Genomic DNA, 21,979 nt, shown 5'->3' with positions numbered 1-21,979 from the left:
TATTTATGATAAGAATTAAATGTAAGCAGATTAAATACATTTGATTACACTGGAAAGCTTATTTCTGATTTAATATAAAACACAAACTGAGAAATGAAACTATTGTGTTCTTTTCAGACCAAGTTTTTCATGGTATTATAAACATTAAATATCTTGAGTTTTTGCTGCATCTTTATGGCATCATGGATTTTTTTTTTTTTTTCACAGATCACGTTGAAGAAAAAGAAATCCAGCTTTGTGTTAAAGAATTATTCAGCTTTGCACGGCTGCAGCTGTGACTCAGGTTGTTGGGTCGTCTTGGGATTTGTGGCTTTGAGACGCGGAGTCCGCAGACTCAACTCGTGACAGACTTGTATCATCGTCTCGAGCGCGAGTGACTCCTGGAATATACGCGTTTGCGAAGCTGCACAGCCGAGCGGCCTTGAGTCAACAGACGTTTGCCAACACCGGGGTTGCTGCGGGCCGTTTCCCGCCAGAGCACGTGCTTCTCTTGTTTCTCTTCAGGTGCGAGGCACCAGTGAGCTCTGAGCCTCCAGCTCTGAGTGTCACGAAACCCACAGTCATCTCTGGCGGCCATGTCTGCTCGCCAGGTGAGTGTGAAAGGGGGAGAAAGTGGGGCGACGTGGGGAGTCCCTCGCCGTGGCGGTCCTGCCGAGGTTTCGCCCCCTTTTACGACAAATACGACTGAGACGCCCGCCCACGCTGCTTTTCTCACATCCCCCGTTTCGAGGTTTGAACACATAATGGAAGAAGCTCGGGGTTCAAACACTTTCGGAATATTTAATTGAAAGTCACAGTTTTGATTTCAGTGCGTCAGGAGTTGTGCACTGTGGAGGATGCCGTCTTCTCAGTGGTGGTGGTGTCAGACTGGGTTCTTTGAAGTGGCATGCCAGCCTGAATTCTCACACACAAACACACATCCTCTCGCTGGAGACGTGGCTGGTTGACCTGCAACCGGCAGGCCGAGAATAGAGATCAGCTACATGTTGTCATGTTACTCAGCCCAGCCTGTGAGATTTTTGGTTCTTTATCCAATCGTCTCGGTTTGATTGTCAAAACATGGCATCAAGTGCGGCTGGATGAGTGGATTTATCTCCATTTCAAGACGGATTTTGTAGATTTTGCATAAAAACCTCTTGAATAAAAGAAATGGCTAAAAAGGCTTAGTTGGGAGTGAGAAAAGTAATTTTTATCACAAGTTGTATTTATTATAAGGCTGCTATTTATGGTGCTTTTCACTTTATACACTTTTATTAAAGGTTTTAGGGAAGAATATACAAAATGTGTTTTTGTGCTCAGTGGTAAGTGTTTGTCGAGCCTGGTTTTGCTCCAAATATTCTTTATAATTTAATTTAAATCATACCTAAATTAATTTTCTTAAAATGACCATTTCCAGTTGTTTTGTTTAAGCTATGTCTTTTCAGAAATTTTTATTATTATTATTATTTTTCAACATCTGGAAAAGGAGTCCTCCTGATCTCTGGAGTTTTCTTGCTATAATGTTGAATCCACTTTTAGATTCCCAAACAATGTATGAAATTGTATGAAATGGATGGAAACAGATCTCATTTCTGAAAGAAAAAAAAAAAAAAAGAATAAATTTGTTGCGTCAGCAGTTGACGACATTCAAGAATTTTCACAGGTGGCAAATTTTGAAAATCGAGTAAAAGGTCATCAATGCATCCTGTTGCTTTGGAAAGCGTGAGCGGTCTGGGGCACCGTTATGTCATGTGTTCATGTGGCTCTTTAATAGTGAGAGGAAATGTGGGGGAGGACACCAACCACCTGAGACAATGACACACGCGGTTCAGAGATCGTTTGAAGTGGCGTGCCAACGAGACTCTTTCACCTGAACACGCATCATTTCACACTCGTCGCACTTCATTGTCTTATATGGTCAAAAACAACCCCTCAGAGCGAACTTGAGGTCTTAAGACACGCCGAATCTGCGAAACATGTCGGGAATTCACTTCTTCTTGCTGTCACGTGCCGCCAGCCTGACTTCATGTGGTCAGTGTGGCTGCTTTGATTGAGTTCATGCCAGTGCAGAGTCACTGATGCATCTTCCTGGAAAACTTTTTAAATAACAAATGTATCCTCTTAACTACATTTGTTCACAAAACTAATTTTCATAATCACACATTTTGGTCAAAATGGGGGCATCTAGAGTGGATTTCAAATCTCTTGGTTGAGTTTTTTTTTTTTTTTTTTTTTCCAACTTTCTGATGTTAGAATTTTATTAAATGGATAGAAATGTTATATAAAGAACCGAGAGCTGCAGTGATGAATAACGGTGTGCTCTCCCCTTTTTACAGTTTAACTCGCAGAGCATGCCAGGGTTGTTCTCTCAGTGCAATATTATTATTATTTTTTTTTTTAAGTATTGAAGGAGATAGAGGAGGCGGGAATGAATATAAGTTGCTTTTGTATGCAGACAACATCTTGACTGTAGTTCCGATCCCTTATCACAGTCATCCTGTTTAATGGAAATAATATAGTATTTCTCTAAATATTCAGAATATTTTATTAACAGGAATAAATGAGAAGAGATGCCTCCCAAAACCGTGTCTGGCATCTATTGAAGAGCAGTTTAATTTTAAGTGGATACATAAGGGAATGAAATACCTTGGAATTAGATTGTCTGAACATATTAATGACATGATTGGGCTCAACGTCATGAAAACTAAAACAAACCTTGAAAAATGAGATAAGCTAAACATTTTGCTGTGAGGAAAGATTAATGTCGCACAAATGGTCATTCTTCTCCCATTTTATTACATTACAGCGATGCTTCCTCTTGTAATATCAGTCGATGTATTCAGACACTTTGATAACATCGTAAAAGTTTTTCTACAGAGCAGAAAAAAACCTGAGATCAAACTGAGCAGACTGTCCTCATAAAGAGGAGGGAGGATTAGGATTGCCTGCCTTTATTATTTAGCTTTGAAATGAATAAACAAGCCAAACAGTCTCTCATGCCTTGGTTTGCTGTTGAGTAGAAGATATGCTGTCATACAGATCTTATTCCCAAAACAATAGCATTATCACAAACCCAGCTACCCTGCATTCAAAAAATGTCTGTACAGAAGTTCACAACATTTTAAACTTAAACATACAACTGGAATTACTCTTCATTGTGGTACAATGAGGAGGCATCAGTAAAAGGCTGGTGTATTGGGTGCAGTGGTCCTCTAAAGGTATGACACTACTGGTGTGTTTATTTGTGCAGGGCATGCAGAATTATTAGGCAAGCTGTATTTTTGAGGATTTATTTTATTATTGAACAACAATTATGTTCTCGATGAACCCAAAAGACTCATAAATATCAATATCTGTGGGTGCAGGTGACTATTACTGTGCATAATTATTAAGCAACTTAACAAAAAAAACATATATATATACTCATTTCACTTATTTATTTTCACCAGGGAAACCAATATAACAACTTAAAATTTATAAATATACATTTCTGGCATTCAAAAACAAATCAGTGACCAATATAGCCACCTTTCATGGCTGAGATACTCAAAAGCCTGCCATCCATGGATTCTGTCAGTGTCTTGATCTGTTCACGATCAACATTGCGCGCAGCAGCAACCACAGCCTCCCAATGTTCAGAGAGGTATACTGTTTTCCCTCCCTGTACATCTCACATTTGATGAGGGACCACAGGTTCTAAATTAAAAATCATGTTTTTCTTGAACGATGCTGATTCTTCCTGTACCACTGCTTGAAGAAGGTGTCTTTCAGAAACTGGCAGTAGGACTGGGAGTTGAGCTTGACTCCATCCTCAACCCGAAAAGGTCCCACAAGCTCATCTTTGATGATACCAGCCCATACCAGTACCCCGCCTCCACCTTGCTGGCGTGTGAGTCAGAGTGGAGCTCTCTGCCCTTTACTGATCCAGCCACGGGCCCATCAAGACTCACTCTCATTTCATCAGGCCATAAAACCTTAGAAAAATCAGTCTCATGATATTTCTTGGCCCGATACTGACGTTTTATCTTGTGTGTCTTGTTCAGTGGTGGTCGTTTTCCAGCCTTCCTTACTTTGGCTATGTCCCTAAGTATTGCACACCTTGTGCTTTTTGGCACTCCAGTGATGTTGCAGCTCTGAAATATTTTGCACCCTGTTTTTTCAACACGCTTCTTGTGACCCTGTTGACTATTTTGAATGAATCACTTGATTGTTCGATGATCATGCCTCAAAAGCTTTTCAATTTTAAGAGTGCTGCATCCCTCTGCAAGACATCTCACTTTTTTTTTGACTTTTTGGAGTCTGTCAAATCTCTCTTCTGACCATTTGCCAAAGGAAAGAAAGTTGCCTGGTAAATATGCACCCGTCTAGGGTGTTGAAGTCATTCGACCACACCCCTTCTCATTACAGAGATGCACGTCATTTTATATGCCTATTTGGTTGTAGGCTTTCATGCCTATACCGCTAGGAGTAGGACAACATGCATAAAGAGGATAATGCGGTCAAAATACTCATTTGCCTAATAATTCTGCACACCTGGTATATAAACCATGTACCATGAATGTGAGAACACAATAAAAATCTGAATTATAAAAAAAAAATCTTTCTGATGTTGAGATTATGTCTCTGTGTTGTACGTCCACGCCCAGTTACCTGTTCAGTACCGTCACTCCATGCTTGTATTGGACCATATTTTTCTGGTGAAAGAGTGTTGTGTCGTCTGCATAGTGTCTCAAGTCTGAATCACTGGTAGCATGTAGCTGTAAACCTGAAGCAGACCCAGGATGGAGCCTTGAGGAATTCCATGTGTCCCCCTCCTGAACTAAGAGTCTGTGCTGAACAACTGGCACCCACCTTCACCATGATCGATTCCCTGGATCTGTGCGAAGTGCCTTCATGCTTCAACGCTCCACCATCACTCCGGTCCCCAAGAAGCCGTTCATTACAGGATTGAATGACTACAGACCTGTTGCCCTGATGTCAGTGGTCATGAAATCCTTTGAGAGACTGGAGTTGAGTCATTGACAACACCATGACAGTGGATTTTTGGAGAAATCCCTCACCATCCTCACCAACACAGTGTCTACTACGGACACCTTCAGGTTTCTGGGTTCCACAATCTCTCAGGACCTGAAGTGGACCCCCACACAGACTGTCAGGAAAAAGGCCCAGCAGAGGTTGTACTTCCTGCCACAGGAGCTGCTGATGGCATTCTACACTGCCATCATTGAGTCTGTTCTCTGTAACTCCATCACTGTCTGGTTTGGATTAATTAACACTTACAATACTGCATTATCTTAATCAGCTAATTATGTATGTTTGTCATTTTAAGAGTTCATTTTGAACTAGTCGGTGTCTTATATTAATGAGTGGAGGTTTTTTTTCATTCCACTAGTGTTTAATGCGATTTTCTATTTGTTTATTGACCACAAATACACCTTTTCTGAATGTGTTATTTTGATTGGTTAGGCCCAGTGGGAGGGGCTTATCAAATATGAAAGTTTTGAGTGAGTCTTTGTGAGAGTTTTGTTGGAGAAAGCTAAAAACAGAGTTGGTCAGTGAGGGTCAGAAAGTCGATGTGCAAATGATGGTACTGAGAGGACTTGTCTGACTGGAGACCCGACTGTCTTGTTGGTGTTCAGGAAGGAGCTGAAGTCGAGCTCCAAGCAGAACAAGATCTGGACAAGTCAACACATTGTTCTTTCTTTGTGTTGTCTGGACGAAGGAGCTATGGAAGAGCTCAGGAAGCATCACAACCTCAACCTCAACTGACTCTGTAAGTACTTTCTTTTGTCTCGTTTTTCAACCTTGCAAGTATTTTTGTTTCGTCACTGGGATTTTGGAGCGGTGACATAAACACCATTTTATGAAGCAGTCAACCTCGACCACGCCATATTAATTTTTGATACGTTTCCCAGAAAGAACTCTGTCCCATTCCAGAATTTCCCAGTTTGGGATTAATAAAATAATACTCTACTCTATTTCTGCAAAATAAGTCAATTGCAGTTTTCTGGCATGGAATCAAAAGAATATCATTCACACGCAATATTTAAAGAAGTGATTAAAACCAGCATAGTGTGGTTTAAATGGAAATGCTTCCAGAAAACCATGTGATTGTCTCCAGTGGATGGACGGAGGGATAAAAACTGTTTCAATAGATAATCAAAACTGCTCTGAGGACCATCCGCCTCCCTTCCATTGATACTATTTAACAAATGCACAGAGCATCCCCAGGGACAAACACCATCCGGCCCATGATTTAAAGTGGCGAGACTCTGTAAACAACCTGAGACTGATGTCTCGAGACATTATGAGAGAATGTACCTGCATTATCTTGGAGCTTTAGAAACCAGGCGTACTTATAATCATGTTGTGTCAGTGTCATCGCTGTGCATTACAATAGTTTCTAGTGCAGAAACACTTGTAAAATGCATTTTTGAAGACGGAATCTAAGAATTTCTGGTGATGGTTTGCTTATATAATCATCAGCAATGTTATTTGTCTTGGTTGTGCTCCTGGAGGTTGTACAGCAGGTTTTTCTTCATAGATTCCTGAAAATCTCCCCGGGATTTGTCACTGACTGATACGTAGTTAGATTTCACAACATAAACAGAAGTCAGAATATACTGACTACGTGGTTCTTTAACAAGGAACTGGGTTGAATGTGGAAATGACAATTTTCTGCAGAATTTTCAAATGCGTAGACATGACAAATATGACTGAAACAACGCCCCCAGAAAAATCTATGGTCAGAATGCGGCATTTAATTACTTATATATGGAATATGAGCGCTCACTGACATTGAAATAGCTTGTGGGCCTGTATGACATCTTTTTTTCCAGACTTAACCATTTTAATCCGCCCCCAGAACACATGATTGCAGTGTTTTCACAATCAAATCACTCATTACAGAATGAAAGACACTCAACATCCTGCAGCAGAATTTGATTCACTTTAAGGCTTGGATAAACCCTCTAGCTCTCTTATTCTGTGTCATCTCTAGCACAGCACTAAACTTCTTTCAATCAAGAACAGGGACTTCTTTGAATGTTAATAAAAGTCTGGGCTGAACGAAATCAGAATCAGCTCTAATGGCCAAGTTTGCACATGACAAGCAAGGAATCTGAACTACAGACTGTTTCAGGGAGAATCGTGGTGACATTCTGTGAGGGGTGTAGCAGAACAGGATGTAAGAAGTGTTTGGCATGTGGCATGGAGCATGTGTGTGTGTGTGTGTGTGTGTGTGCGCTGTCCACAGTCAGTGACGGGGTCCGCTCTGTCACACATTAATATTCCAGATTCGTTCTATTCAATGATGCAATCGGTAGACTCATCACAACGAGTCACTTTTTTTAAATTAAAGCGTGCCACCATGCAGTCAGAGTATGACAACATTGAAGATATCTATAGCATCGGATCTCATCCTTGATTCTTTAAGCCATGCAAAGTTCCATGATTTAAAATAGTGACCAGATGTTGCTGACCTAGCTATTTATTTATTCTTTCATTCATTTGCTATACTGTCCAGTTTCACTTCTCGTGGAAGTTCTCAATGGCTCACAGTACAACTTTTCCATACTACATTCTACCATAACTCCATTATCTACAACAGACATTGGGAAAGGAAGGCACGGGGCCAACGTGTGTTGTGAGCAGATGTCTTAGGAAACACATCAGTGATTCACTCTATTTAAACATGGGCTGCGTTCAAAGCTGGATGTCCTCGTACATGCTGCAGTTTTACTTCTGAGAAGTATTGACATTGGTTTGCATCACCCTGCCTTGGTCTGAACAAACTATCCATTCATTGTCTGACAGCTACACGACTACTTAATCATTTCACGGCCGGCGCGATTCAAAACATTATCCCACACAGAAAACAGGTTGATTCATGTGGTACTTTCACAAGATCACTCAGGAGTAGAGCAGGGCACAGCAGAGTGGTTTTATTTCACTAGTGTTATGAATGAGAGCTTTTCATTATGCGTCATGATTACTGGGATGATAGTACTCAAATCATCTGGTGCTCAGTGAGTAATTAATGAAGAGTCTGACAGCGGTTTCACTTGCAAAGTCCTGAGTCAAGTCAGGATTCATGCAAGTTGGGCACCTTAAAGACATATATGTGCCTGTGCACTGACATCAAATGTGAGGACAGGATGCACAACATGATGCAATAAACTCTCGAATTACCCATTTATTATCTCCTCTGGTTTTCTCGATTTGGAATCTCGTGTACCTGAGCACCACAGCTTGAGTGCATCTAGCCGTGAAAGCCTGTGTGTTGATCCTATTCTATATCAGCGTCTATGTGACTCAGCGTTATCTGTTTTGCATGCGTATATATAAGCGTGCAAGTGTGCATATGGCACGGGGGTGAAGGTTACGGTAAGCTAACGTACAGCCGGGCTTCTGCTGGTAAGTGATGTATATGGGTCATGTTTGAGGTTAGCGCATCAGCATGTTGAACTTACACTTGAAAGTTCCTCATCTCTACAAGAGAGCTGCAGGAGCTGTTCAGTGCTGCGCCACAGAAGCACTCTGAAGAAATGGCACATCACAACATCTTGGGAAATAAAATAGTTTATTTGCTCATTCATAATAATTACATACATTCATCCATCTTTAAGAATCGATTCATCCAGACAAAGTTCTCAAGAAGCTGGGGTCTAAACCAGCCAACACTGAACACAAGGAGGGGCAGCCTACATCCTGAACTAGTCACTAGTGTCACATGGCATCACACTGCTCATCACACACAGAGATACAATCCTACATTCATATCATACTCGGGTATTTCCAAAGAAGAACATGCAAACTTGACAAAAAAGGCCTGTCTGGCCCACAGAACACTTAAGCTATAAGGTTAAAATGCCCCACTATGCTGCCATAAGACTGCATGTAATAAATAAAGGTGATATTTAAATGAAAAATATAAATATGACACTTCTGACAATGATAGTTTTGATTCCTCCTTCTGTTGGACTGAAAATGGTCCTAAAATGGAACTTGTCCTTGGGACAAATAGGAAAATGAAGTGTCTTTCAACAAACAAACAAAAAATATACTCTTGAGTTTAGCAAGTACACAAAATAAAATCTACATTTGGTCTCACTCGAAATAACGGAGAGAGAGCAGCAGGTAATGACAGACAGTTTGTCACATTTTGATCACAGTGCGGGTGTTGGTCTTCAGTCCGCTTGGTTTCTGTGCCGATTGGAGGCCAGGTATGTCTCAATGTAGTTAAACAGCAGATCCAGCTCCCCCATGGCCTTGTAGAGACCTTTACCCTCCATCTGCCAAAACAAACACCAGGTTCACTTTAAATGGGTGAAAGTGAGAAGCGTTCACAGTTTACACAGTGCACATTTCCAGTTTTCTCTTCGAAGGAAGGAGACTGGACTCTTACCTGAGTGTAAGTGGAGTTTAGGTTCTTGATGTCAAACTGCTGCTTGCAGGAGAAGTAGTTCTTCTGTAAAGAGAGCAGCAGACACACAGTGTTACCTCAGGTCAGAATACTTTCAGAGTCTTTGCCCTAAAAACTCCCAAACAAGTCTATCTTTCTGTTTATATAGTTACAATCACCAGGGTATTTACATGCATAGATAATAATGCCACTAATTCAGTCAATTTAAATATTTTATTTCCTGTTTTTTGTTTTTTTTTTTGCAATAATTGGATCAGCAGATCCTGAGTCCTGACTCATCTATTTATATAATCTGCTCTGTGAGCCACCACTGAACTCTTCTTTCCCTTTCCTTCTTAGGAAGCCTATTGGCTAATGCAGAAAAGAAAGTGCACAGAATAATTGTAGCTTTTGTTTATAGTTTAAATCAAAAAAAGGTAGTTTTAGCTATTTGATTGTGGCAGTCATGAGCATACCACACAAAAATACAACATGCCTCATATTTTTTGATACCCAGCGTCACTCAGTGTGAAACCTGTGGCAGTGTACGTTTGCAGAATATGCTGTATTGACTAGATGCACAAGCAAACAGCAGTACTCACACATCTGATGACGTCGGTCTTCAGCTGATCAAAAATGATTTGTATGGACTCCACGTGAGGCTTTAGATCTTTGACGTCTTCACTCTCTTCCTCCAAAGCTTTCGGCAAAACTCTGCTGAGGTAAAAGTCCAGAATGTTGTTCATGGTATGGCAGGCGAAGGGGCTCTGAGAGAGAGAGGAGAAGACAAGACCAGTTATTGAATGATAGACAACACATGATCCATGAAGAAAACCAGTGTTTGAAACTATCTGATCAAAGAACACATCTTTAGAGCTTAAAAAGCTGCCAGTATAATTATGAAAAACTGTAGTGAACAACTAGAAGCATTACTGATGTGACAAGTCAACCCATCAATCAGTCAAAAGCTGCATTTTTCCCTTTACTAGTAAGTTTGCACTGACTGCTAATTTGCACAGATCTCACTCAGAAGCTGGATCTTTATCTGTTTGTCACTTCTTGGTACGATAAATGTAAATCAACCAAAAAATGTAATCTTTCAATATGATCTTATCTTAGAAATCCAATAAGAGGAGGTGATGTTTGGATTTAAAAATACATTTTAGATGATGCAGGAAAAATAGCATTATTATTGTTGTTGTTGTTGTTATTATTATTATGAAATAGAGATATCCCCATCATTGCATGCTAGAGCAGAAGAGGATGAGTAAATTCACCCAAAGCTCACTATTATTTGCATTACACATTTGTAAAAAGACGGGTTGAGCCGTGCGTTCAAACCACCGTTTGTTTGCACAAATCCTCGTTTTGCAAAGTGTCGGTCGAGTGTAGAAGCTCACCCTGAAGGAGTTCTCCACGCTCTGGTCCAGCAGCGCAGATTCGAAGTCATCATTGGCTTCCTGCAAACAGAAAGCAGAGAGTGAGAGGCTGAGCAGCGCGGCGCGCAGCAGCAGGACGGGCAGGCTGCCCCCCTCCCCTCCTCCTCTCCTCCTCCTCCTCCTCCTGCCTCCACTGGAGAACAAGCCACACTCACATAGAAGTCTCTGATCCGGGAGTAGTCCTGCCTGAGCTGCCGGAGCCTGACGGGGAAGCCCTCCACGAACCGGCAGCAGCGGTTGTTGCAGAGCGGGGTGCACCTGACCGCGCCGAGGAGCAGCAGCAGCACCGGGAGGAGCACCGGGAGGAGCAGCAGGAGCAGGGGCCGAGGAGGAGTCATGATGCTGGGCGAGCTGCAGGGAGGAAGCACAATGCGGGGTCCGCCGACGTCGATCAGGTCCTCAAGCTTGTCAGAGGAGGGATGTTTTCAGTGCTCAGAGCAGCAAAGTGCATGTTTTTAGGTCCATCCCGAACCTAATTTATATCCATCCGACACTCATCTGAAACGCTCCTCCCTCTTACTGGAACAGAAACGGTTAAACTTACGTGCATGGGGAATTACAAATGGGGGTACTCCTCCCATGAGGTGTAAGATCGACCTCAGATAATAGTGACTTCAGACTCCTGAGCTGTCAAGGAAAATAAGAAAACCTGACATTGACAAATATGGAAATTTCTTATGACGTCATTTGTCAATAAGCCCAATAATCCTGATATTGATATATATAATATATTGATATATTACTACCACTACTAGTGAAATTATTATTATTATTATTATTATTATTATTATTATTATTATTATTATTATTATTATTATTCAAGAGCTTGCAGGCACAAAGTAAAATTTCCTCTGGAATTTTGTAATTGTTATTGTTATTATTATTTTTATTTTTATTATTATTATTATTATTATGATTATTATTATTATTATTATTGATATTATTATTACTGTTGTTGTTTTGTTATTGTCATTGTGCTGTTGTAGGATTTAAAAAAAAAATTCCCAGTGTGTCTCATGAAATTATGAATGCAAAAGTAATAATGCTGTTAGTAGTTTTGGTAGAGATAATGAAACAAGAATGTTAATAAACTACACTACAAAGTCACTATTGCCAATGAAAATTCAGTGTCAGAGTTTTATTGAAAAAAATGTCATATTTTCAAAATGATTAGAAGGACTACACGTTTAGTCACAGCAGAAGCTTCAGAGTTGGTAGATAACTCCACTAAGTAGTGCTTAAAATAGCATTATTCATAGTAAAATTGCTGAATTATACACAATAACAATGGAACGTGCGTCAGTTGGATATATATAGAGTGTGAACTGTGGTTTTATATTGATGACGCTGTGGATTCTCTCTGCATGTCAGACATACATAGTGAGGCTTGCACAGGGGAAGCCAGAAGACGTCAAGTGTCTTATTTTTCTAAGTTTGTGTCAACAAATGAAGGTAATCTCTCTTAAAATTCCATTATGGGCACTCCAGTTCACAAGTATGCACTGGCAATTTAAAAAAAACTAGTATAATTGAGCAGCTGCTGAGATCTGGTTCGATTTTTTAAGAGGCAGGAGTGTAATTTCCCTTCGGTGTTTTTTCAGTCTTGTGGAATGTCCACTTATCCTCATTTTATTGACACGCTGTACGCGGTGTCTTTGCCCACTAGTATTGGTCAACACTGGTAATTTCAAGATATTAGGGGAGGTCATTTGTTGCGCTTACCTCTGCAGGATGTAAAAAAAAGCACAGTGTGTTAATGAACTTTGGGATGTGCAAAAAAAGTTCAAATCGGTTGATTTACCTTGGAGCCTTATGTCACACTGAAGGGAGCATGAAGGCCTGGTGCAGTGAGGGCAGCCTCACAGGAGGAAAATGTCAAGGATCAGTCTTCTTGACTGCTTTATCCTTGTTTGAAATGGGAACGTGTGGAGTCGACTGTCACTTCTAGATACATTTTTAATGCACAGACTAACAATAGCTGGACTTGAGACCATCAGTCGACCTGATTGACTTTCAGACAAGGCCAAAAACCCTGAAATGTTAATAATTCAGTCCAACTGGAAAATCTTCAGCAGGAGCTCTGCATCAAACCCAGGCTGACTGCCTGGTGGTGCCCAGCGGCTGGGTTTGCTTCAGCAGCGGTGCTGCAGCACATCCTGTTGGTGGCATGTGGTGAAATTGCCTGTCAGTCACAGATCTTTTATAGTTCACTGAAGAGTTGCTGTATTTTAGACAGCGCCGTTTATTCTTTGTGGCCGACTTCAGTCTAAACTTAGCAATGTTGAAAAGCCACTTCTCTCACAGTTACAGTAAGTAATGCAAGTTAGCATTACAAGAAACAATGATTTGTGTATTCGCCTACCGTGTGTGTGTGTGTGTGTGTGTGACATTTAGCTCTGCGATGTCATGATGTGGTCACAGTTGCAATGAGATCAACTCAAATCAAAGTTTCTGTTGTGGCTTTTTTGATCAGTGACACAAACTCTGAGGTGTCATTTCTTTTTATTCAGTCGTCACCTAAAAAAATTCCAGCCATTCCGTCCGTCCATTAATTTAAAATTTAAAGTCTGAATTCAGACAGCTGCCTCCTCGGTTTATTCAGAAGTGGCCGTTATGTATGGAGAGCTATCATCGTATATGAGTAAGGCGGTGTTTAGATAGCCTCTGAGCAAGTCGTCATGTGTGAGTATCCTGTGATGATGGTTTAGAAGGAACTACTCGGTGTCTTCAGTATTACTAATCCTGTCTATCATGAGTTTGTCATGAACCGACCTGACCTCGGGTTTTTTTTTTGTTTGTTTTTCTTGTTTTTTTTTTGTGGCTCCTTAAGTTTCGTCTGCTTTCCTTGAGTTTCGATTTGTGGATATTTCAACAAACTGACCCTTGGAGGTTGCAGAGGTCAAGTCGATCCATGCGCTCTACTTATGACCAAGCACTACTCGCCTGTCACGAGGTGAATGATTTACAAGTTTCAGGATGAGCTTCAGCCACCCGAAACACAGACAGAAATAGCCTGAAAAACAAATGACAGAGGCAGACCACCACTCAGAGGTTCACCACATCTCCCTCAAACAACAGAGCAACACATTTACTAAATAATTATTTGGGGTTTTAATGCTTTTGGCTGTCAGGGGCCCTTCTTGAAGGAACACGGCGAAGACTGAAACAATGAAGATATAAAACTGTGTGAGGAGTTTGGTTAGAAGCTCTATGCTCTGGAAGCGGCAGCGGTTTTCAAAGTTTGGGATGAGCATCCACTGGGGGGCGCAGGAGAAGGTGGTGGTGGTGTGTGTGTGTGTGATGTAATTTCTGTAAGGGGGGTTTATCCTCCCACACTCAGGGAACTCCTCACATGAGGTCTTTTAAAAGTCGAACCCAGAAGCAGCTTGACTAAAACATCATCCTGTTCCAGCTTTAACTGTGGGGAAGTTCTAACTCTGATCTTAAATATAGGCAGCTTTAGAACATCCGTTGTGAAGCCTGCTTCTTGTGGTAAAATCAGCTCTATAGGAAGCGAACTCTGTCCGTTCGGAGCTTGTCGTGTTGATGTTTCTTCTGCACGTCGTCTTGCTTCAGTCGTTCCCTCCATCAGCTCTACCAGGAATCGAGGTTTGGTTTGAGCGTGGGGCCCGAGCTGATTCCTCCAGATTTCATCTGACTTGCATCATTCCGCTTCTTACTCAGCGCACGGCGTTCGGCCCTGAATCGGCTCAGGTGACGTTGTGGTGAGAGCGTCTCTCGGTTCTGTCAGAGAGGTGAAGGAGCTGAAACCAGCTTCTGATGGTGTTACTCGCTGCCAAAGCGTGTTTCGGCGCATTACCTGGAACCGAAGCACTGATATCACCTCCAGCTGATTCAGCACCCGCCTTATGAAACTGCAACTTATACAAAATTCAAAGCGGTAAGAAAAAGTGATGAATTTTTTTTATCTATTTTGTCTTTTAACCTGTTGAGGTGCACGATGTTCTGAACATTTCCTCCACTTTATGCGTCACTTTTTCTGCACTTGTGAAAATTGGGCCCCTGCAAAAAGGAAAAAAGTGTAGTTACAAGTGCTACTTAGAGGAAACCAATCTGCCTTATAAACAGTTTCACCGCATTCCTCTTTCACTTTCATAAAGTCGCCTCTTTGAGGCCATGTGCAGCTTTGTGAGTGTGTCTTACTTCATCGCTCACAGTTCAGTTTCTGTTGTTGTTTATATCAAAAGATAGGTGTGTGTGTGTTTTTTTTCCCTCATCATCGTCTCATGATAAGGTTCTGCTCAGAAAGTGCATGCTGTTGCAAGACCGCTACACACTATGGATGTGCCAGCTGATCTGAGAGTGGGTGGATGCCCACTCTGACACTTCTGCAGAACCGTGACACAAGTGGAATAAGGTCGCGACCTGTTAGCGATGAGTTTCCTCGATTGATTAGATAAGTTAACGCATTGAGGTGAATATGAGCTGTCTGTTGATCATCGGTTTGCAGTTATATTGCGTAAATCTGTAGGAAATATTTCAGTGTATTTAAAGTGGGGACAGCTGCAAAAATTCAATATGCAAATCTGACCTGAAATACTCAGAAAAACTTCCACAGCCAACATTAAAATGTGAGTTTAGCATGCATCATTAAAAGAAGACGCTTTTGTAACCTGAAACTGAAGTTTCTGTGTGTCTGCTGAGCAAGCACTTGTCTCGAGCTGAGATGTCAAAATCCCTTTTTTCACAAATAGTCCAGCTGACCTGCAGATTGCCAGACATTCAATACTAAATTAAACTTTCCTTTACTGATTTGGATGTTACAATCTTGATGTTATCAGTAAGATTCCCCATGTTGTTTTTCTTTTTCTTTTTTTTTTTTTTTTTTTTTTACTGTGTTGGAGTGCAAGTGCGCATGTAGCCTGCCTGCAATTCATCATTTGCTGAGTGGTGTTAACCACACCTTTTGTAAGCACTGCCTGTTTCTGTCCGGTTTATGAGCGTGATTCAGACGGTGAATCAGAACCATAGTTTTAATGATTGTGTTTGAAGTCATTTCAGCTGTTTACTGGTTGTGAAAACTCAGTGTAAGGTTAGGCAACTGCAGTCGAAAGACCGCGCTCTCATGTCTGAGCTTAAAGGGGTTCGTGCACGGCTCTGACGTGTGTTTGGACTCATGCTCTGTTACGAAACTTTCACAGGCGTGCAGCCTCGATAAGACGATTCCATGTTTCGCTGTTTAATCAGTCTGCTGCTCATCTTTCTCTAGACTTTATTCCAGTCTTCACAGTTTCTGAGCCTTACTCTTGCCTTTCATACTGTTTTAAGACACCACTCCAAACACTCTGTTAAAATAGTAGGCTTGGTTTTTCTTTCTCTAATTCTCATGGTGTCCTCACTTTAATTACTTTTCCCAGAACACTTTAAATATTACTTATTGAGAGTTGAGCAAGTAGTTACTTGAAAGAGTAAATAATACATTTTCATTACTTTTGGCAGCCTCTGTCCTCTAGGAGGCGTCCTTCATGTGAACATTGTTTTATTTTTGTAGGTTTGGTGTGATCAATTGGCTGAGCTGTCTGCACCGAGCGGCTCTGTCTAATAACCGGTTTTCTTTTTAAAGTTCAGCAGGAGTTGCGTCAGCCGGTGAGACGTCAAACAGTGATTCACATGCGATTTAACTTTATTTGAATGAATCAGTTCAGAATTATTATTTTTAAAACCTGCTATTTTTCTTCCTCATATCTGATGACAAGTTTTACACTGCTCCAGCCTCTCTGGTGGCGTGTGTGTGTGTGTGCGCGCGTGCGTGCGTGCGTGTGTGCGTGTGTGTGTGTTTCAGGGTGTCAATACATAATGAGGTCTGGAGAAAAACAGCATTAATCCAACAGCGAAAGCTAACAGAGGGAAGGAGGGACTGCAAATTTCCAATTTGAATAATTGTAAATGGAACTCTTAAAGATTTCCAGAATTAAATTTTAATTAAAAAAAAAATGTTGATAATAAAAAAACCTGTCCTTCAATGTTTTGATGTTTTGTGTCAGTGCGAGCTCAGAGGTTTCCAGGCCTCTTTTTCAGATGTCAAAATGTTCCAGCTTCCCTTCTGTCTCCACCAAGCTGCTACACGAAGGAGTGTTTCTTCAGTTCCTTTGAAACGCAGCACTGAGCTTTGATATTTTATGGTTTCTCAGCCTCTGACATCTCCGTCTCCATGAGAGCAGATTAACCTTTATGCCAGTCACTGGTCGATTCAAAACACACTAAATAATCAATTGAAAAACAATGAAAATTTGATGTTTTCCTAAATGTGTAAATAAAACCTGCCCAGGTTCTGTTCAGGAGTGAAAAGAGGACATGTCTGCAGATAAGAGGATGATGGACCGACACCTTGTCCAGGACGCCGTTTCAGCCGTAAATCTGCTGGGATTTCTTCCAGCCCTTTATTGGATAAAGATATATATCTAAGAAGATAGATTAATTCCCTCCACATATATCAAGAAAAAAGAAAATGATACTATAGTAAATTCTGTTTGACTGATATACCTTCTTTACATCCAGAAATGGTCCTGGAGGTCATGACCTGCAGGACTGTAATGCTGACACTTGTTCTCTTCTCCTCAGTGCTGAGAAGAGCGATGCCACGTCTTCACTCTTACATGGATGAATGCAGAAATCACAAAACAAAAACTATTCTAATAATGTAGGAAATGGCTCACAAGAGGACAGTTCACACTGACCACACCCCCGACTCCTTCCATCCTGCTGTAATTTAGGAATCTGACTAATTCATTGCCTGGAAACAATTCTTCCTCTTTTTTTTGGTTGCGGTCATCTGGTGGTCTCATGCAGGGACTGCTGATAGTTTTCGGATGTCAGTTATGACAACAAGAGGTGTTAGTCATTTACAATTCCCCCTGCAGAGCAAATCACATGAAGATAGCTAGAAACTAGACCATCTTCACGAGTTTTTTCTTGGTTATTTCTTGTTGTGCTGAGAATGAAGTTGAGAATTTAACCTGGCGAACAACTTTACATCCATTTCTGATCAAATGCTGTATCCGGTTCAGTCTTGTGTTTTGACAGAAGTGTGTAACTATGAAGAAAACTGCGAAGAAAACTGCTGAATTCATTTATGCAACTTTTCTGTTTCTCATCAGTTCTTATCATAGCGGTTAAAAAAAGAAACAACTGCTACCTCCTACTCGGAAATTCATTTCTCTTTATTTTGAGGTTAGCAGCTGTCGGAAAAAAGCAGTTTTTTTTTTTTTTTTAAATCTCAGAAACTTTTATAAAGGGTAGATTTCAGATAGCTTGAGACACATGGTCAGTGATTGTGCAAGACTTCGGAAAAGAAGGTTCCACATTGCTGCAGTTCTGGCTTCTCTTCACTGGTTGTCAGTAATTTTTACAATACGTTTTAAAATTTTAGTCCTCGCTTTTAGAGCACAGCATGATTAGGCTCCACACGATCTCTCCGACCTGCTGAATCTTCACTCTTCATTTGGGGCCAACAGGTCAGAAGCTCCTCTCAGCCCCACGCACTCCATTTAAAACTGGAGGGGAAAAGACTTTCCAGGCACCAAAACTTTGTAATTCCATTCCACTGGTTATACACAGAACAGGCTCTTTTAAATAAACAGTGTATTCTTCATTTTTCTTCAATTTTATCATGTTATATTTCACAATGGTTTTGTGTTTTGTTGTGTAAAGCACTTTGTGGTGTTATAGTTTATGATGATATAGGATGGACAGTCTATCAGAGGCTGTTTAAGAGATAAATAATGTTTATTGAACATATAGTTTGCTGATGATGTTGGCCTGTTTGTCTTATACTCACAAAGTAGTAAAGTTCCCACAGTGGATCAGTGATTGTGTGTTTAGTAAAGTCATGAGACTTGATGCATAAAAGTTCACTTATTAAAGAGTAACACTATATGAATGAAGAGATGAAGAGAGGCACTTGTACTGGCTCCGTCTCCTCCCACCCACAAAGCTGGCAAAATCCTTGACTTGGTGCTGACTCGTAACTGCTCCATAGCAGAGGTGACGGTTACTCCACTACACCTATCTGACCATTTCTTGGTAAAATTTGCGGCTGCCTTTCTGCCATTGCAGACACCGACACAGATGGTCTCCTTCCGCAGAAACCTGAAGTCCCTCACAGCAGCTCAGCTGTCTGAGGAGGTGAGCTCTGTCCTGCCGGACAACTCTCACTTCTCATCGCTTCCTGTTAATGAGGCTACAGAAACACTCTGTTCCTCTCTGGTGTCCTCTTTGGACAAACTCTGCCCCCGGGTGTCGAAACCAGCCAAGAAAAAACAGCCAAGTCCATGGCTCTCAGAAGTTCTGAGAGAACAAAGAGCTGGACTCAGGGCAGCAGAAAGAAAGTGGCGTAAATCCCCAGAGCCCGCTGATTTGTCCTCATCCAAACAGAAACTTGCTTCCTTTACCTCCCGCTTGCAGTCCGCAAAGAAAGCTTATTATCAGAACAAGATCTGTGCAGCTTCTGATTCCAGAAAAATGTTTATGGCGTTCTACTCCCTGCTTTCTCCTCCAGCTGCTCAGCCATCCACTGAGCTGATATGTTCGCCTCCTTTTTCACTGAAAAGGTGGCTGCAATCAGCAACCAGTTCTCTGAGCCTGACCAGCCCAGTCAGCTCAAACCCACTACTGCGCCTTCTCTCTGCTCATTTGCTCCTCTGAGTGAGGATGAGGTCTCCAGACTTCTTCTGAGCTCAAAACTGACAGCATGTCCTCTCGATCCAATACCCACCAGCATCCTGCAGACCTGCAGTCACGCACATTGTCAATTCCTCCCTGGAAACCGGCATTTTTCCTGTTACTTTTAAACACGCCCGCGTCACCCCACTACTAAAAAAGCCTCATCTCAACCCAGCCCAGGTTGAAAACTACAGGCCAGTCTCACTTCTACCATTCCTGTCGAAAATACTGGAGCGCTCGGTATTTAACCAAGTCTCTGAACACCTGCGGAACAACAACCTACTTGACCCTTTTCAGTCAGGCTTCAGATGCGACCACTCCACCGAGACTGCACTCCTTTCAGTCACAGAATCTCTGCGGCTGGCAAGAGCTGCTGGTCAGTCCTCTGTCCTCCTGCTGCTGGACTTGTCTGCTGCCTTTGACACCGTGAACCATCAAATCCTCCTCTCCTCACTCTCTGACCTTGGCATCTCAGGTTCCGTCCTGTTGTGGTTCAAGTCCTACCTCACAGGCAGATCTTTCAGAGTGTCATGGCGAGGGGAGGTGTCAAGGTCACATGGCCTGTCAACAGGGGTCCCTCAGGGGTCGGTGCTTGGCCCCTTACTCTTCTCTCTGTACACCACCTCACTTGGTGCAGTGATCCGCTCCCATGGCTTCTCCTACCACTGTTATGCTGACGACACTCAGCTCTTCCTCTGTTTTCCACCTGACGACACGACAGTCTCAGCTCGGATATCAGCATGTCTGGCTGATATCTCCACCTGGATGAAGGAACGCCACCTTCAGCTAAATCTGTCTAAGACTGAACTCATGGTCTTTCCAGCTTGTCCATCTGTCCAGCCTCAGATCAGTGTCCAACTTCACTCGAGCCTACTTGTGCCCGAAAACTCAGCCAGAAACCTGGGTGTCATGATTGATGACCAGCTAACCTTTAAGGTTCATGTGGCCTCAGTTTCTCGGTCTTGTCGTTATGCCCTCACAAACATCAGGAAGATCAGACCCTTCCTGACCCAACAGGCCACACAGCTTCTGGTTCAGGCTCTCGTGTTGTCATGCATTGACTACTGTATCTCTCTTCTGGAAGGTCTCCCTGCATGTACAGTCAAACCTCTACAGATGATCCAGAATGCAGCAGCACGTCTGGTCTTCAACCAGCCCAAAAGAGCTCATGTCACTCCCCTGTTCATCTCCCTTCATTGGCTTCCAGTTGCAGCCAGGATCAAATTCAAATCTCTCCTCCTGGCTTACAAAACGCTTACAAGAACGGCTCCGGCCTACCTGGATTCCCTGATCCAGGTCTACTCTCCTTCACGCCCTCTTCGCTCTGCATGTGAGAGACGTCTGGTGCTTCCAGCCCAGCACGGCTCTAAATCTCCAGCCAGACTCTTCTCCTCTGTTGTTCCCAAATGGTGGAACGAATTTCCTAACTCTGTGCGTTCCGCCGAGTCTCTTTCTACTTTCAAGAGACAATCGAAGACTCAATTGTTCAGAGAACACCTAGGGTCTTAATCCGACCCCATGTTCGGGGAAGAATAGATCAGGTGTTCTAAAACCCAGCACTTATGTACCACTGACTAAGTTGACACACACACACACACACACACACACACACACACACACACACACACACACACACACACACACACACACACACACACACACACACACACACACACACACACACACACACAAAACCAAAAAAAAAAAGGGGGGGTAGTGGCTCCTCTTCTGCAACTTGATGGCAACTCCCTTGACCAATCGCACTTGAAGCAATTAAAGCATTTACTAATTGTTTCTTTCTTTCTTATGTCTGTATTCTTGCTTGTGTTGTACGTCGCTTTGGACAAAAGCATCTGCTAAATGAAATTGTAGAATTGTAGAAATTGTAGATCCTTCATACAGTAATGTTTCTATCTGTCCGAGTAAATTGATTCTGAAAAGTTATTTTCATATGCGTTATCATTCTGGACAGTTAAAATTCATCCGTTCAAAATGTTTGTGTGAACCAACAGATGAGATCTGATGATGATTTCTACAATATTTGCACACAAATTAACGACCTGTATTCATTCTTAAACTGAGATCCATTCTTCTGCTGCAATTCCATTGATTGCCACTAGAGCGAAGCACTGAGCAGAAATGATGTCTGAAAAAAACGGCCCATACGTCGCAGCATATTCATTATGAGAATAGTTTTTATTTATCATCAACATACAGCATTTCAAAAAATAAAAAGTAAAACCCCCCTCTTTATTTTGTCTTTAAAATAATTTTATAGTGGCAAAATCCCTCGAACAGCCTGTTGTCTTTTACATATAAAATATCTCTCTGTAATTATAAATATTACATACAAAAACTCCACATTGGTGGATACAAAGCACATTAAGTTAATTCAAGTACAAACGAAGAAATGCGCAGCGGTACAGTAGTGCACCTTCAAGGTAGCATGTTTTCAGGTGTGGTTTGTGGGCAGAGA

General features: G+C 41.8%; 1 protein-coding gene across 1 annotated transcript; it reads right to left on the bottom strand.

Moving 5' to 3' along the window:
* Positions 1 to 8,579: 8,579 nt before the first annotated feature.
* il10 (interleukin 10) lies at positions 8,580 to 11,249 on the bottom strand. Its single transcript, XM_030091893.1, has 5 exons — positions 10,977 to 11,249; positions 10,783 to 10,842; positions 9,985 to 10,149; positions 9,386 to 9,448; positions 8,580 to 9,272 (listed from the first exon to the last, which is right to left on the bottom strand). The coding sequence occupies exons 1-5, from the start codon at positions 11,157 to 11,159 to the stop codon at positions 9,168 to 9,170; spliced, it is 576 nt and encodes a 191-aa protein (XP_029947753.1). The 5' UTR covers positions 11,160 to 11,249; the 3' UTR covers positions 8,580 to 9,167.
* Positions 11,250 to 21,979: the final 10,730 nt, after the last annotated feature.

This window comes from Salarias fasciatus, chromosome 5 (genome assembly GCF_902148845.1).
Source record: "Salarias fasciatus chromosome 5, fSalaFa1.1, whole genome shotgun sequence".
In the NCBI taxonomy this organism is placed as follows: Eukaryota; Metazoa; Chordata; class Actinopteri; order Blenniiformes; family Blenniidae; genus Salarias; species Salarias fasciatus.
The sequence above is the reverse complement of the archived record's forward strand: the minus strand, read 5'-3'. Positions and strand labels throughout refer to the sequence as shown.